Here is a 12139-nt window from a genome sequence, read left to right on the forward strand (position 1 = left end):
TTACCCCATGACAATCTATTATACAGATTAGGTCCAAAAGTATTTAAAAACTATACAAGTAAATTTAAGCATAGTTAAAGTTATGGCTAAGGTTTAATTACAAAAAAAGCTAGTAGTCTGTATTTTTAGATTAATTGGAGTAAAGCTTGAAGTCTTTATACAATGACGATTTTTAGACAAATGGTATTTTTGAACAATTTTATTAGGGTGCCACATGTAGTAATTTCAGTACTTTCATTTCTTAAAAGTACTTTTTTTTATTAAGTGATATGGGGACAAAATAAAGGATGAAAGGGTGACTGACTGTGGTGGAATAAGTCCGCCGATCGGTTCGTTTGCACTTCCCGATGGGGACGATGGCCTGCGTCTCCTAGGGGTAAAGTCTTAGAGCCACAACGTGGTAAATATTTGGTTGATGTTATATAGGCACATAGACAGGCACAAGCAAAACGCAAAGCTCATTGATCTTATGGAAGAACGAACATTTAATAAAGATTAATTAAGAAGAAATACAATCAGTGAGTGAGGGGGGGGGGGGGATGTACAGGAAGATTTAGGATTTTATGATAACGTTTAAGATAATATCATCACTGGGATATTGCTCATAAAGATTCGTGTATGGTTTGCTTATTCGGCTGTCTCTCACTTATCTGTTATGCAAGGTTCTCCTTCGGGGTGGGATAAGTTGAAGCTCCGTTGTGTTGTAGCCAGTTGCTGGTGCCCTGCAGGTAGGCAGGCGCTAGTGTGAGGAATATGAGGATGCCACTCGGTGGGCTTACTCCTGCGGTAGTTGTAGACTGGTCCTGGGACTTTAGCCTGGAATGCCTTCAGTTCTGGTCGAGGGCGATGAGTGACTCACCCTCAACGGGAATGTGTGGAGAGCCGCTGAGGACTGCCTTCAGGCAACAAAACACACCAGCCCTGGTGTAGGAGGCTATGAAATGAGACATGAGAGGAGCCTGAATTATTAAACCATACAGGCTGGTTGGCGAGGGGCGCATCCTTGATAGGAGCGTCTCCCTCAGACTAACTAAGATACATGTTAACAACATTTCACTAAGTCTGATAATAATTGATATACAAATGATATAATAAAAATATTACGAATACACATATTAATGTACAAGGCAGGGGCATAAATGAGGAGGGAAACAGGGGGACCGTATTACAGGGTTGTAGCCCCTGTGGCCTCATTGACCTACAGGTAAACAAGTCCGTGGTCGCGTATGGCCAGAGGACTGTGACAAGATGAAAAGGGGGGGGGGGGTAGAAAAGGGCACATAACCATGCAGGCCGAAAATAGTGGGGTAGACACGCGAGACTGATTCTCGGGTCTAAGGGTGCATGGTAACAGCACAGTATGTGCATAACAAAAACAAGCATAATTATAATGTATATATATATATATATATATGTGCGCATATACGGGTACATATGCACAGTTAAGAAAATGATCTAGACGTGAGTAGGTCCAGATGAATATGGGTATGAATAGATAACAAATGCACAAATAGACATTAGGATTAACTAAATTGTAAGGTGGATGTCCACCGTTGGGAGTACAGTCAACATTGACGAGTAAATGAGAAACACATATTCATAGAGATTTACAAATATAATATTTGGAAGCAAACAAGTGTTAACATGGTAATGATACATGAACATAAATGTTACAGGCGAAGACACACTAAATAATGATGATAAAGTTTTTCCAACTCACCCGCCTTGCCTTACACAAGTTCCCAAATGAATCGTTGACTTGAGAGTCTTCTGACTTCTCAGTGATTCCGATCTAGAATGGCATTAACCTGAAACTTTCGTCTCCGGCTTTTATAGGTTCCCGAGCGGTACGTTAAGAGTAGTGACAATCCAATGACCCGCGAGTCTTTTGGAGTTTAGAATTGTTAAATTGGACCAATCTTTTCATTTGGGGCTCTTTCACCTGACTTCTTTAACCCGCGACCCGGGGGAGGGGGGGTCGAAGGAAGATGAAAGCGGAACCATGCAACAATTATCAGGCTGGACCATCGCTCGATGGTACAGCGGACGAGAACGATTTGAATAGCCCTGGGCGCTAGAAGCGTCGACTCAAAGGGATGTACGTGGACACCAAAATTTAATGTCCCGGGACTTTACGGTTGCCTGCTTTTGTTTCGGCGTTTGGGGCGCAACTTTCAATTTTAATGTTCCTGAACTTAACGGCTGCGTACGTTTGTTTCGACATCTGGGTGTAACTTGGGATGTGTGTTTATGGCCTATAATTTGGGGGTGGATCTAACCTTGGTGTAATAGAATGCTTGTGTTCTACCCTGGTCGGTTTAGTGTAAAAAGGGGCTATACAATGCTAACTAGTGGTTAAGAGGGGGGGGTTAGTTCCGCACTGGTCAGTTCTGTATTGAGAGGATGTATTTCATCACACTGACATTGGCTAAAGGGAACATTTCTTAGTCCAGTTGGGTACATGATGGGGAAAGTGATAAAGTGCTTGATGATTCATTCACAAGTTAAAAAAAAATCTGGTGAAGACAGGAATTTAGAATTTCTGTATTTTTTAGGACATCCCTGTCTACACAACTCAGATACCTGACATAAGTTTGGGAAAGTAAAGGCAGTCTGTCATTGTGCTGACCATAGAAAAAAAATGTACTTTACATCATGTGTCCCAATGTACTGCAAGGTTTGAAAGGGCACTTTTTGCCTTCTAAACTCTTCCTTCTTTCAGAATTATGTCCTAGTCTTAAAATCCCTGCAGGACAGTATCACTTGAGTTGAATATTATCCATGTCTCCATTCGAACATGGAGCATAATTTCTTTTTTTTTTCCTTCTGTTTACAAGTGATAGTAGGGCATCATGAGAATATGTTCACAACATGCTAGATGTTTACTTTTTTAAATTTTTTAATTATTTTTTTCTTTTTTTTTTTTTGAGCCTATAGTTTTAGTAAATGTAGTAAAGCCATGAATGATGGATAACATTAAAAGTTACACAAGTGTTATAGAACTGAATATGATTTTTTAGACTGGTGAGAGTCAACATTGAACCAACAGTACCTCAAACTGTGGCAGCATTGTTTGCAACATTGCAGTACTATGTATTAGTGGTACAGTTAAGTGTCTCATGTCTTGGCTAGGATCTTGTGTGCTGTGCAAATTCAACACTATTTCACTCAACCAGTCTAAACTAGTCAAAGGACATTACAATTAACAAGATAAGACTTAATCAAAACTTCTGCATACTTCAACTGATGCATTTATTTACAAATGGGATGCTTGTCTTGTCTCTCTATCCGTCAATACTTATGATACTTATCCATCTCTATCACTATTCAACCTTCTGTAAGCCCTAGCCACTTTGCCCTCTATTCTGCAACATCAACATCATAATTCCCTACAAAACAATACACAATATAGTTATCTACAAACTAACATACTCTCTAAACTAAACTAGGCCACTACACAAGAATAGAAAACTGTTCATAAATTTCCCCTGCAGTGTATCAGATAATGGACAACATACTTAAATTGAAATGATGCAGTTATTAACTAAACAGTAGCTCTACATTCAGGCTAAGGATGAATTGTTTGCAGGACACCGTTTAGAGATTTATAAGCAGAATTTGTCGAATGATTAGACCCATATCCAGAAAGCACTCCAAAGAATGTGACTACTAAATAATACATATATTATTGGCCAGTTAAGGGAGATATTCATGAGTGGTTGGGGTCAGGGTCAGTTACTGAAAGATGCTTGTAATGAGCCTTAATAATACCAACTCTTTATTATACGAGTCAGCTGGAAGCTAATTGCAATTTTAAAATATTTATTAACTACCATTGAATGTATGGAATGAATAAAGCTTTATTTTATTACTGATTAAGAAAAAAAAATGCTCCAGTTTTATATCTTTTCTAGACAGAATTAGAAGGTGGTGGAACTCAAAGAATACATTACCTACCCAAAATACTTATGGATTTTGTGCAGACATTGTTAGGAAGTCCTACAGATGCCAATGTCAAGTGTTCATGTCAACTATTGAAGGTCAGTTTCGCTTCTTTTCCAAAACTCATTGAATAACATCTTTTATTTGAATGGAACTTTAAAAAAAATAAAAATTTAAAGGGGTGAGTGGGGGTGTAAGCTCAGAAATCATAGTTTTCTTTTAAAAAAAAAATGTCTTCTTAAATTTTCATATTCTACATATCGGCTTGAATTGTCTTAAAATGTTTCTGTAACTCTTAAACATTTTCATCCAGTTAAGATTCTATATTGTTCTAGGAACTGGCTGACAATTTCTTTTTAAAAGCATCTAAGTTGTTATTGCCAGGGTTCGTAGCGCTCCTAAAATTTTGTCCACTCTCCTAAATTTTTTACCCAATATATTTTTTTTTAAATTTTGTTCATTTCTTGCTAAAAATGTAAAGGAAAAAACAACAGTGTAACTAGGCATTCTGATCGCATGGCGTTATGGGCTGGCTGTGTTAATGAGCTGACCAGTGATGTGTCTACAACGCCTTTCACCCACTTGTGAAGAGCGACCTTGTGATTGAAGATTGCCTTGGCTCAAGCAAGCATTTCACCTAGCATTATATTTCTGAAGGCAGTGTAGAAATGGTTGTTTCTTTTGTTGTTACAACTGAAGACGCGCGATAGATCTAGTCTGTAGTGACTATTGTCTAAAATTAGAGAAATCAGCCTAATGGTTAGGCTACCTCCCTCCGTGCCCTCCTTCACCTAAAATCATCTTGTTGTAACAGTAAGAGTGACTTCGCGTGGAAATTCTGTAAATCATCTATCTAGAACAGTTCTGTCTACCGTTGCGCAAAATCTCCGAAAAATGACAGCCAATATGCAAATACACATTTAACCCGTCACGTTACGCATTTCGTATCTTTTTTTTTTACCCTCTCTTGACTAGCTTACGAGCGGTCACGGAGGTCACGCTAAGACATCCTGTTTGTTGGGGGGGGGGGGGGGGGACACATTGTGTCCAGATCTATACGTTGATTGGTTCTTAAAAGCAATTAGATTTAGTCTAGAAATGAAGAACGCAAGAGTGAGGGAGTGGCAGGTTGGTACCATCAGTTAGCTGATACAACAACGTGACTTTTTTTTTTTTTTTTTTTTTTTTTTTTTTTTGTAAGTTCATTAGTAGAAATTAATTATGTTGAATCCCCGATTCCCGTATTCATTTGTATAGGAAAAAATATTGAAGTGCTATCGATTCAAAACACATTGAGTGACATTGTAGATATCTAGTCTAGATCTAGAATCTAGATAACTTGTTATACAGGAATAGATCTAGAGTAGATTATATTCATTATATAGACATCACATAGATCCAGATCTAGTCTAGATATCATCTCTTTTGTCGTATTGATTTAGATTTAGATTTTAGATCTAATCATGACATCTAGATCTAATATATATATATATGACAAAATAGTGGATCGCGTAAGTGTTACGCATTCTGGTGCCAAAATACGCATTTTGACCATCAGCGTTACGCATTCTGACTTTTTGGTAGGCAGGTCTGCTAGAAATAGTATCTAGATTTATATCTAAGTTAGATCTAGTGAAGATAATTCACACCTAACATGAAAATATAATTTTAATATCTCGATACTTCTAATGTATAGATTACGCTAGATTCTAGATTTGCGCTAAATCACTAGAATCTAGTGAAGAGATCACACACAGCCGTGAAAAGATTTATGGTAGATTCTGTGAAGATAATTCGCGCAAAAGCCAGAGAAGCTACATTGTTCAAAAAGAAATTGTGCATGAAAAAAAAAACCTAATAGGTTTAATAACCCCCCTCCCCCAATCCAAAAGCCATTATTTAGTAAGAAAATGTCAACTAAACATACAAATAGGCCAGTAGGCCTATATTAATAAAAGCTCTGTTTTTTAAGTAGGATTTAAGCACAGTTAATAAAAGAATAAAACATTACCTCCAATTCACACCATGACTCTAGTACCTATAAGGTACACATAGGAGCTAAAAATGTACATGTCCACCACAGAGAATAAACATTATAAAAGCATCTCTAAGAATGTTTCTTATTTAAAAAAAATAGAAAAGCAACTAGTTGTAATGTTCTTTAATAAATCTTTGAAAAAAAAAAGTGGTTGCTTGAAGTTTTGGGATGACAGTCAAGTTGTTACTTGATTAAAAGATAACTTTCATTGCATTTTCTGTGGTCTTACCACAGCTGATGACGATTTTTCTGTTCTGGGTTGGATGTTGACAAGATATTTATTATTTCCAAAATCAAATAACAATAATTAATTTGATAAATGCATAGTTTTGTGTATGTTTTACAATGTATCACACAAACGGGCTGGAAAAACACACACACACATATATATATATATATATATATATATATATATATACATCATACATTTCCTCCTTAAAAAAAAATCCTAAAATCTCAACCCTGTATTGCCTCTGAGCAACTTTTACCAATTCCAACAAAAAAAGTCTTGTTTTCAATTCTTTGTAAGGCTTGTACATGATTCTTTAGAGTTACATCAGTTGTTGTTTTTTCATTATAAAAAAATTCAAACTGAAAGCTTGTAATGATTTTAAATCTAGATCCTAGTCAAAAGAGAAATATCCAAGATTATGCTTAAGACTAAGATCTAGAAGTGTCACAGTGATACCTTTAATATTCAATTCACATTCTATACATAAATGATAACGAAAATACATGTAAGATTTTCATTAATAATCATTTTTCTAGTAAGCATGTCCTACAAATAACTTTTTGTTGTTTAGCTTAGTTTTGAATAATGTTTAAAAAGTTTCTCAGCTCAGTCCAACCCCATCATTCTTTCAATCCACTTCAATCTACACCCTCCTTTATGTCACTTCCATCTCCTTCAGCTGATCTGCTGGTTCTCACCTTGTGGCAGGGGAAACTCACGTCTCTCAACCATGACAATGACATTTTTATATATATATATATCACTATATTATTATGCTTATTTCCCAGAATAAAAGTAATCTTAACAAATCATAACTTGCCGCTGGACACATTATGCTTTCAACTGACTTCTTTACTTCTTTCTATATATAAATGAAGTGCTAAGAACCTTGTCAAAGTTACTTAAATGTCATTTCTCACAAGCCAAGAGTGATACAGAAATGGCTTATTTATAGGGAAAATATATGAGGACAAAGTATCCACTAAATCTAGTTTCACAACTGAAGATACACACAAGAAAACAGAGCACAAAATGTATATTCACTTCTTTCTCTCCACTTTCTGTATTTGTAACTTCACCGAACATTTAGTATTGTATTTCATTTTGTAGTTGTCTGGAGCTTTGATGGAAGACATTGTGAAATCCATACCAAATCAGTGTTTGATGTTTGAAGACATTTTTGCAAAGATGAATGGCTTGATATCTCATCCAGGATTGGCAGAGTGAGTTGTTCTAATACTTTAGAGTAATTACCATAAATTGTTGATATGATTCATTCCCTTTACTTCTCTGACAGATGTAAGCAATCTCCATTACAATTATACATCTCATTCTGTGACAGTAAACTGCATTGTTGCTGCAGTAAGTGGTATGCCTTTAGTGCCAACTCAATGTTGGATGTGTGGCAGATTTGCACTAACTGCTTGACTATCTATCAAGGGGGCCTGAGTTTGAATTTCCCCAAGTGTCCACTAAAGAGATAGGACCTAAACTTTTTAGGATTAGTTGACTTTTTATATTATTAACAATGCTATAAAGAAAACATTTTTTTTTATTGATGCATTTTTTGAGTTATTATATTAGTATTTTCTTATGTTCTAGGAATACAAGATTTCTTGTCAGCAGTGTTATAGATCTTCAAAACAAAGATTGGAACCGGACTGTCAGTTCACCTCCCAAAAAGCCTTGTCATTTTCAAAGTGATCCAAATAATTTTCAGGTAATATAGTCAGCAGAAACATGTTTTGTTTTTTATTTTACAGCGTTGCATAAAAGTTCTTGACATTAATTTTCATGTTTTGTGTCTGCCTGGTTACTAAAAAGAGCAGTTACTCAATTTTGTTTATTTAGAGAATTGTAATTGTATAGTATGTATTGTACATTTATGAATGCACATAAATGTGTGAATGTTTAATACTACTTCTCTTGTGTTTCAGGCACAGGAACCAGTGTTTTATAATAATGGTGCTGTTTGCAGTAGGGCGGATATTGTCTTGCCTGAAGATGAGACTGATGATGGTGCTTATGTGCTTAATGAGGAGGAAGAAGCTGCATTTCTTGAATGGCAAGCTGAGCAAGAAGCCTTGGCTACAGAACAAGAAACATTTTTTAATGACACAGGGTACGAGTCTTATAATCACTTGTAAGTATTGACAGGGAATGTATGCACTTCATAAACACATGGATGCTGAATCACTTCATAAACACATGGACGCTAAATCACTTCAATAAACACTTGGATGCTAAATCAAACTTGGATTCTTTATTAGGAAACACTTTTGGATGCTAAATCACTTCATAAACATTCATAAAACAGTGCTTTAAGATTTGATTTTATCACTATTATTGTCAAAAACCTAACATACCAACCAGTCTTAAACCCAGTATCATCATTTGAGATCTAGCTAACATTGAAAGGCCACCCTAAAACTGAAATTCTGACCATGACCATTAAATATGGAAATGTTTTGTATGGGGGCATTTTTTTTTATGCTTGTGATTCAAATAAACTATTGTTTCAAAATAATACAAAATGCTGATCATTGTGTAGATTGTCTTGTGAAATAATCATTTCATATTCTCTATAATCTTGTTTAGAGAGGAAGTTGTGGATGATGGGGACATGGGGGATGAAGTGGAAGCAGCCTATGAAGAGTTTCTTCAAGAACAGAGTAATTACATTCAAGGATATCAATCTAATCAGCCAAGTCTTCCGCTCCAGCCACAGCCTTTAATACACCCTTCAATGATGTTTCAGGTAACACAAGATATTAGTTCAAGACATTAGTTCATTGTTTGCAGTAAACTAATTTGAGTCAGTAAGAAAAACAAATAGGACAATACCCCCCTTTATTGAGCTAATGACTTTTTGTAAAAGTGATAACTTTGCTCATAATAACCAAATTCCTGTGAAGTGCATGTGTAAATCTACTCAGAATATATAAAATACTATTTTGTTGATACAAATCTAGACTTGGTCAAATTAATAGTTAGTAGTTAGGACTAATGTACTAGACCTAGATAAACAGCATACAAGATTCTTATATTAAAAAAAAAAGTGTTACTTATTCATAATGTTTGTTTTTATTCCACTTAGTATTTTTCTCATTCATTTTTTGTTTTTAGAGTTCACCAAACTTTTACATCAGCCAGCCGCCACCAAATGCCATGCCTCCACACATGCAGCTGCCGCCTAATCAGCAAACTCCAGACCAGCATCCTCACCAGCAACAGTATGGAGATTCATATTATCACAGACCTACATAGACTTATTGTTATTTTTATCTTATGCTCAACTGATATTCTCTCCCCTTGGAGCCATCTCTACAGGGTGCCCCCAAACAATAAGCCTATAACATCATTGTCCAAGTCTTTTTTTTTTAAATACCGTCATACTGGCCTAGGGGAACAGGGGAATGGAGGGGGGGGGGGGGACTACGACTGTAGAAACAGCTTCCAAATATGACCTCTGGAATAGGATTCCAGTAGATGCTGAAGTTATTCCAGATTTCTCTGAGTCTGGTTAGCTTGTAGAAGTTACAGATGTATGTTTTTAAGAGAATAAGCTGTTGGTTGTACTTTGTTTCTACATCTAGGGAGGAGGTAAGGAGATGCCCTGTAGAATGTGTGCTTTGTGTCAATGCTGCTGATATCATGCTATGTACTTATGGAGTTAAATTTCACACAGAACATTAGAACATGTGAGGTACATAAAAAGAAAAGACATCTAGCATTCATTGTTCTGCTGAACCAACTCACTATATAGGAGACAAGTCATGTGATCTAGATACTTTAGTTCTTTAGAATATTGAAACTTTAGTTATTTAGAATATTGAGATATCAAAAACCATGTTTTAAGTGCTGGTGGTATAATGTTTAGACTGCAAATGAGATATTATTGTTTTTAGTAAGATTGAATTATTTTATTTCATAGTATTTGCTGAGTGATGATTCCCTTCAAAATTCTAGTCTTAACAATACTTTGTGTTTGTCTGCATGTGCAAGGAAAAAAAATTGAGGGAAAAACTTTTTTTTTGTTCAAATCTAAAGTTGGCTATCAGTCACATTCCAAGAGTTCAGAAAAGTATGCCTCTTAAAAGTTCACAAGCATATATGAGCCTTTGAGGCGAAAATAAAATTCTAGTATTTCTTTTTATGACAAAATATGTTTGTAGGTAAAACAAAATATCACACATTTTGTGAATGGTTTATAATTAATATCGTAATCAGAAGCATGATAGTAATAAGAAATTGGTAAAATGAACACATTGTCTCTTGTCCAAGTAGCAAATGTTATATGAATGTTGATTTGGTGTTTCTATAACTAAAGTCAACTAACAATCAGGCTAAGAGCTTTACTGTGATATTTTACTCATTGTTATGGAAGTGTTTAGATTCTGACAGTTATATCATTCTCAACAATTTTTCTTAATGCAAATGCAAAAAAAAAAAAAAAAAAGGAAAAAACAAAAAAAAAAGTACTAAACAGAAAAAAAAAAAACCCAAAAAACTGAAAATCCATGTATCCATGAAGTCTTCAATGTCACAGTTATTGCTTGTTGCTCTGAATGCTCGAGATCAGTGTTCACATTACTATTGCATTTAATTTTTTTTTTCTTCTTTAGTTCAATCCTTTTTAATTGTATTTCATGATCAAACAGAATGTCAAAACAAAATCTACTGCATTGCTGTTGTTCTGAAGTCCTCTGTTGTGTTGTCCTCTATTTTGGAACTGCACACTTGTTAAAGTCAATGGGGAAGATAGAACTGCTCTTGTACTAAGTTTAGACCTAGACCCTAAAGATTATCATGCTTTAGATGGAAGTTAACTTGTTCTTACTGACAGAAGGTCATCAATGTTCTGTTTCAACTCATCTCCCCTTTGTTTTCTAGCCCTATATCACTGTGTGTGTGTGTGTGCATGTCAAGAGAATCAAATTCTGTTTCAAATTTTTTTTTTCTGTGTAAGTTTATGCATTTCTTGTACATCAATGAAAGTTGCTTGGGCATTGATGAGGCTGTCCTGGATGGTGTTTCTGATTCAGTCTGTGTACATTTGGAACTGAAAGTCTTTCCTTAGTCTTCAGGCTTTCTAACTAGATTAGAACTCTTGAAAACACAAATGTCTATTTTGAACTACACAAAGCTCCTACTTACTGTCCCAGCTTGGTCTTTGCTAATATAGTTCTGTTGACTTTGATTGTATTGTTTCTTTTTATGCCAGATGAATTGATTGAATTGGGGAAATGTTAAGAAATAGTTGCCATATTCTGTGCTTTTTAGTTTGATGTTCATTTAATGAAAACAATTTGTCCACATGTATGTACCGTGATGAAATAAACCAATCGAAATATTTTTGATAGACTTTGCTATTTGTGTCCAATGCTTAAACTAAGAATAGGAGACTTTGTTCTACTTCTAAATAGATGCTTATTAGAGTTTCTAAGACATTTCACAAAGTTCACCATCATAACTCGCTAAATAAATTTAAATATTTTGGCACTGATGGTTTATTACATCAATGGATTCAGGATTTTTCTGATGGGGAGAGAACAAACTAAAAATCAATGGCTCTAAATTAACACCAATAATAATAAACTCGGTTGTACCTCAATGAACGTCATAGGTCTACTATTTTTAATTTATATAAATTATTTACCAAATTGCATTAGTTTAGGAACAGGTCAGATAATTTGCAGACAATTTGATAATATATAGAACAATAAAAACAAAAGATACGAAAATAAGAATCAAATTGGAGCATGTCCAGAAAATGCCATTTAAGATCAACCAAAAAAAAAAAAACAACTAAAGAGTAGACACGTAGGCCTCAATTCCACTTATCTTTTTTCGTGGTAAACCATTAACAGATTAAAAACGCAAAATACCTAGGTGTTATAATTAATGAAAAACTATTATGGAATCCC

General features: G+C 35.1%; 1 protein-coding gene across 3 annotated transcripts in view; it reads left to right on the forward strand.

Annotated features, from left to right (window-relative positions):
- Positions 1-11567, forward strand: part of LOC106060354 (polyadenylate-binding protein-interacting protein 1-like) — a 35886-nt gene extending 24319 nt beyond the window's left edge. For 2 of the 3 annotated variants that reach the window (XM_013218196.2, XM_013218211.2), the window contains 6 exons: positions 3915-4040; positions 7323-7435; positions 7815-7932; positions 8150-8355; positions 8811-8970; positions 9339-11567. In XM_013218196.2, coding sequence (XP_013073650.1) covers positions 3915-4040; positions 7323-7435; positions 7815-7932; positions 8150-8355; positions 8811-8970; positions 9339-9479 — 864 coding nt within the window. In that variant the 3' untranslated portion in view covers positions 9480-11567. The remainder of the gene's footprint in view (positions 1-3914; positions 4041-7322; positions 7436-7814; positions 7933-8149; positions 8356-8810; positions 8971-9338) is intronic. The other variant, XM_013218203.2, reaches the window with a different exon arrangement.
- Positions 11568-12139: the final 572 nt, after the last annotated feature.

Source organism: Biomphalaria glabrata, chromosome 5 (assembly GCF_947242115.1).
Source record: "Biomphalaria glabrata chromosome 5, xgBioGlab47.1, whole genome shotgun sequence".
In the NCBI taxonomy this organism is placed as follows: Eukaryota; Metazoa; Mollusca; class Gastropoda; family Planorbidae; genus Biomphalaria; species Biomphalaria glabrata.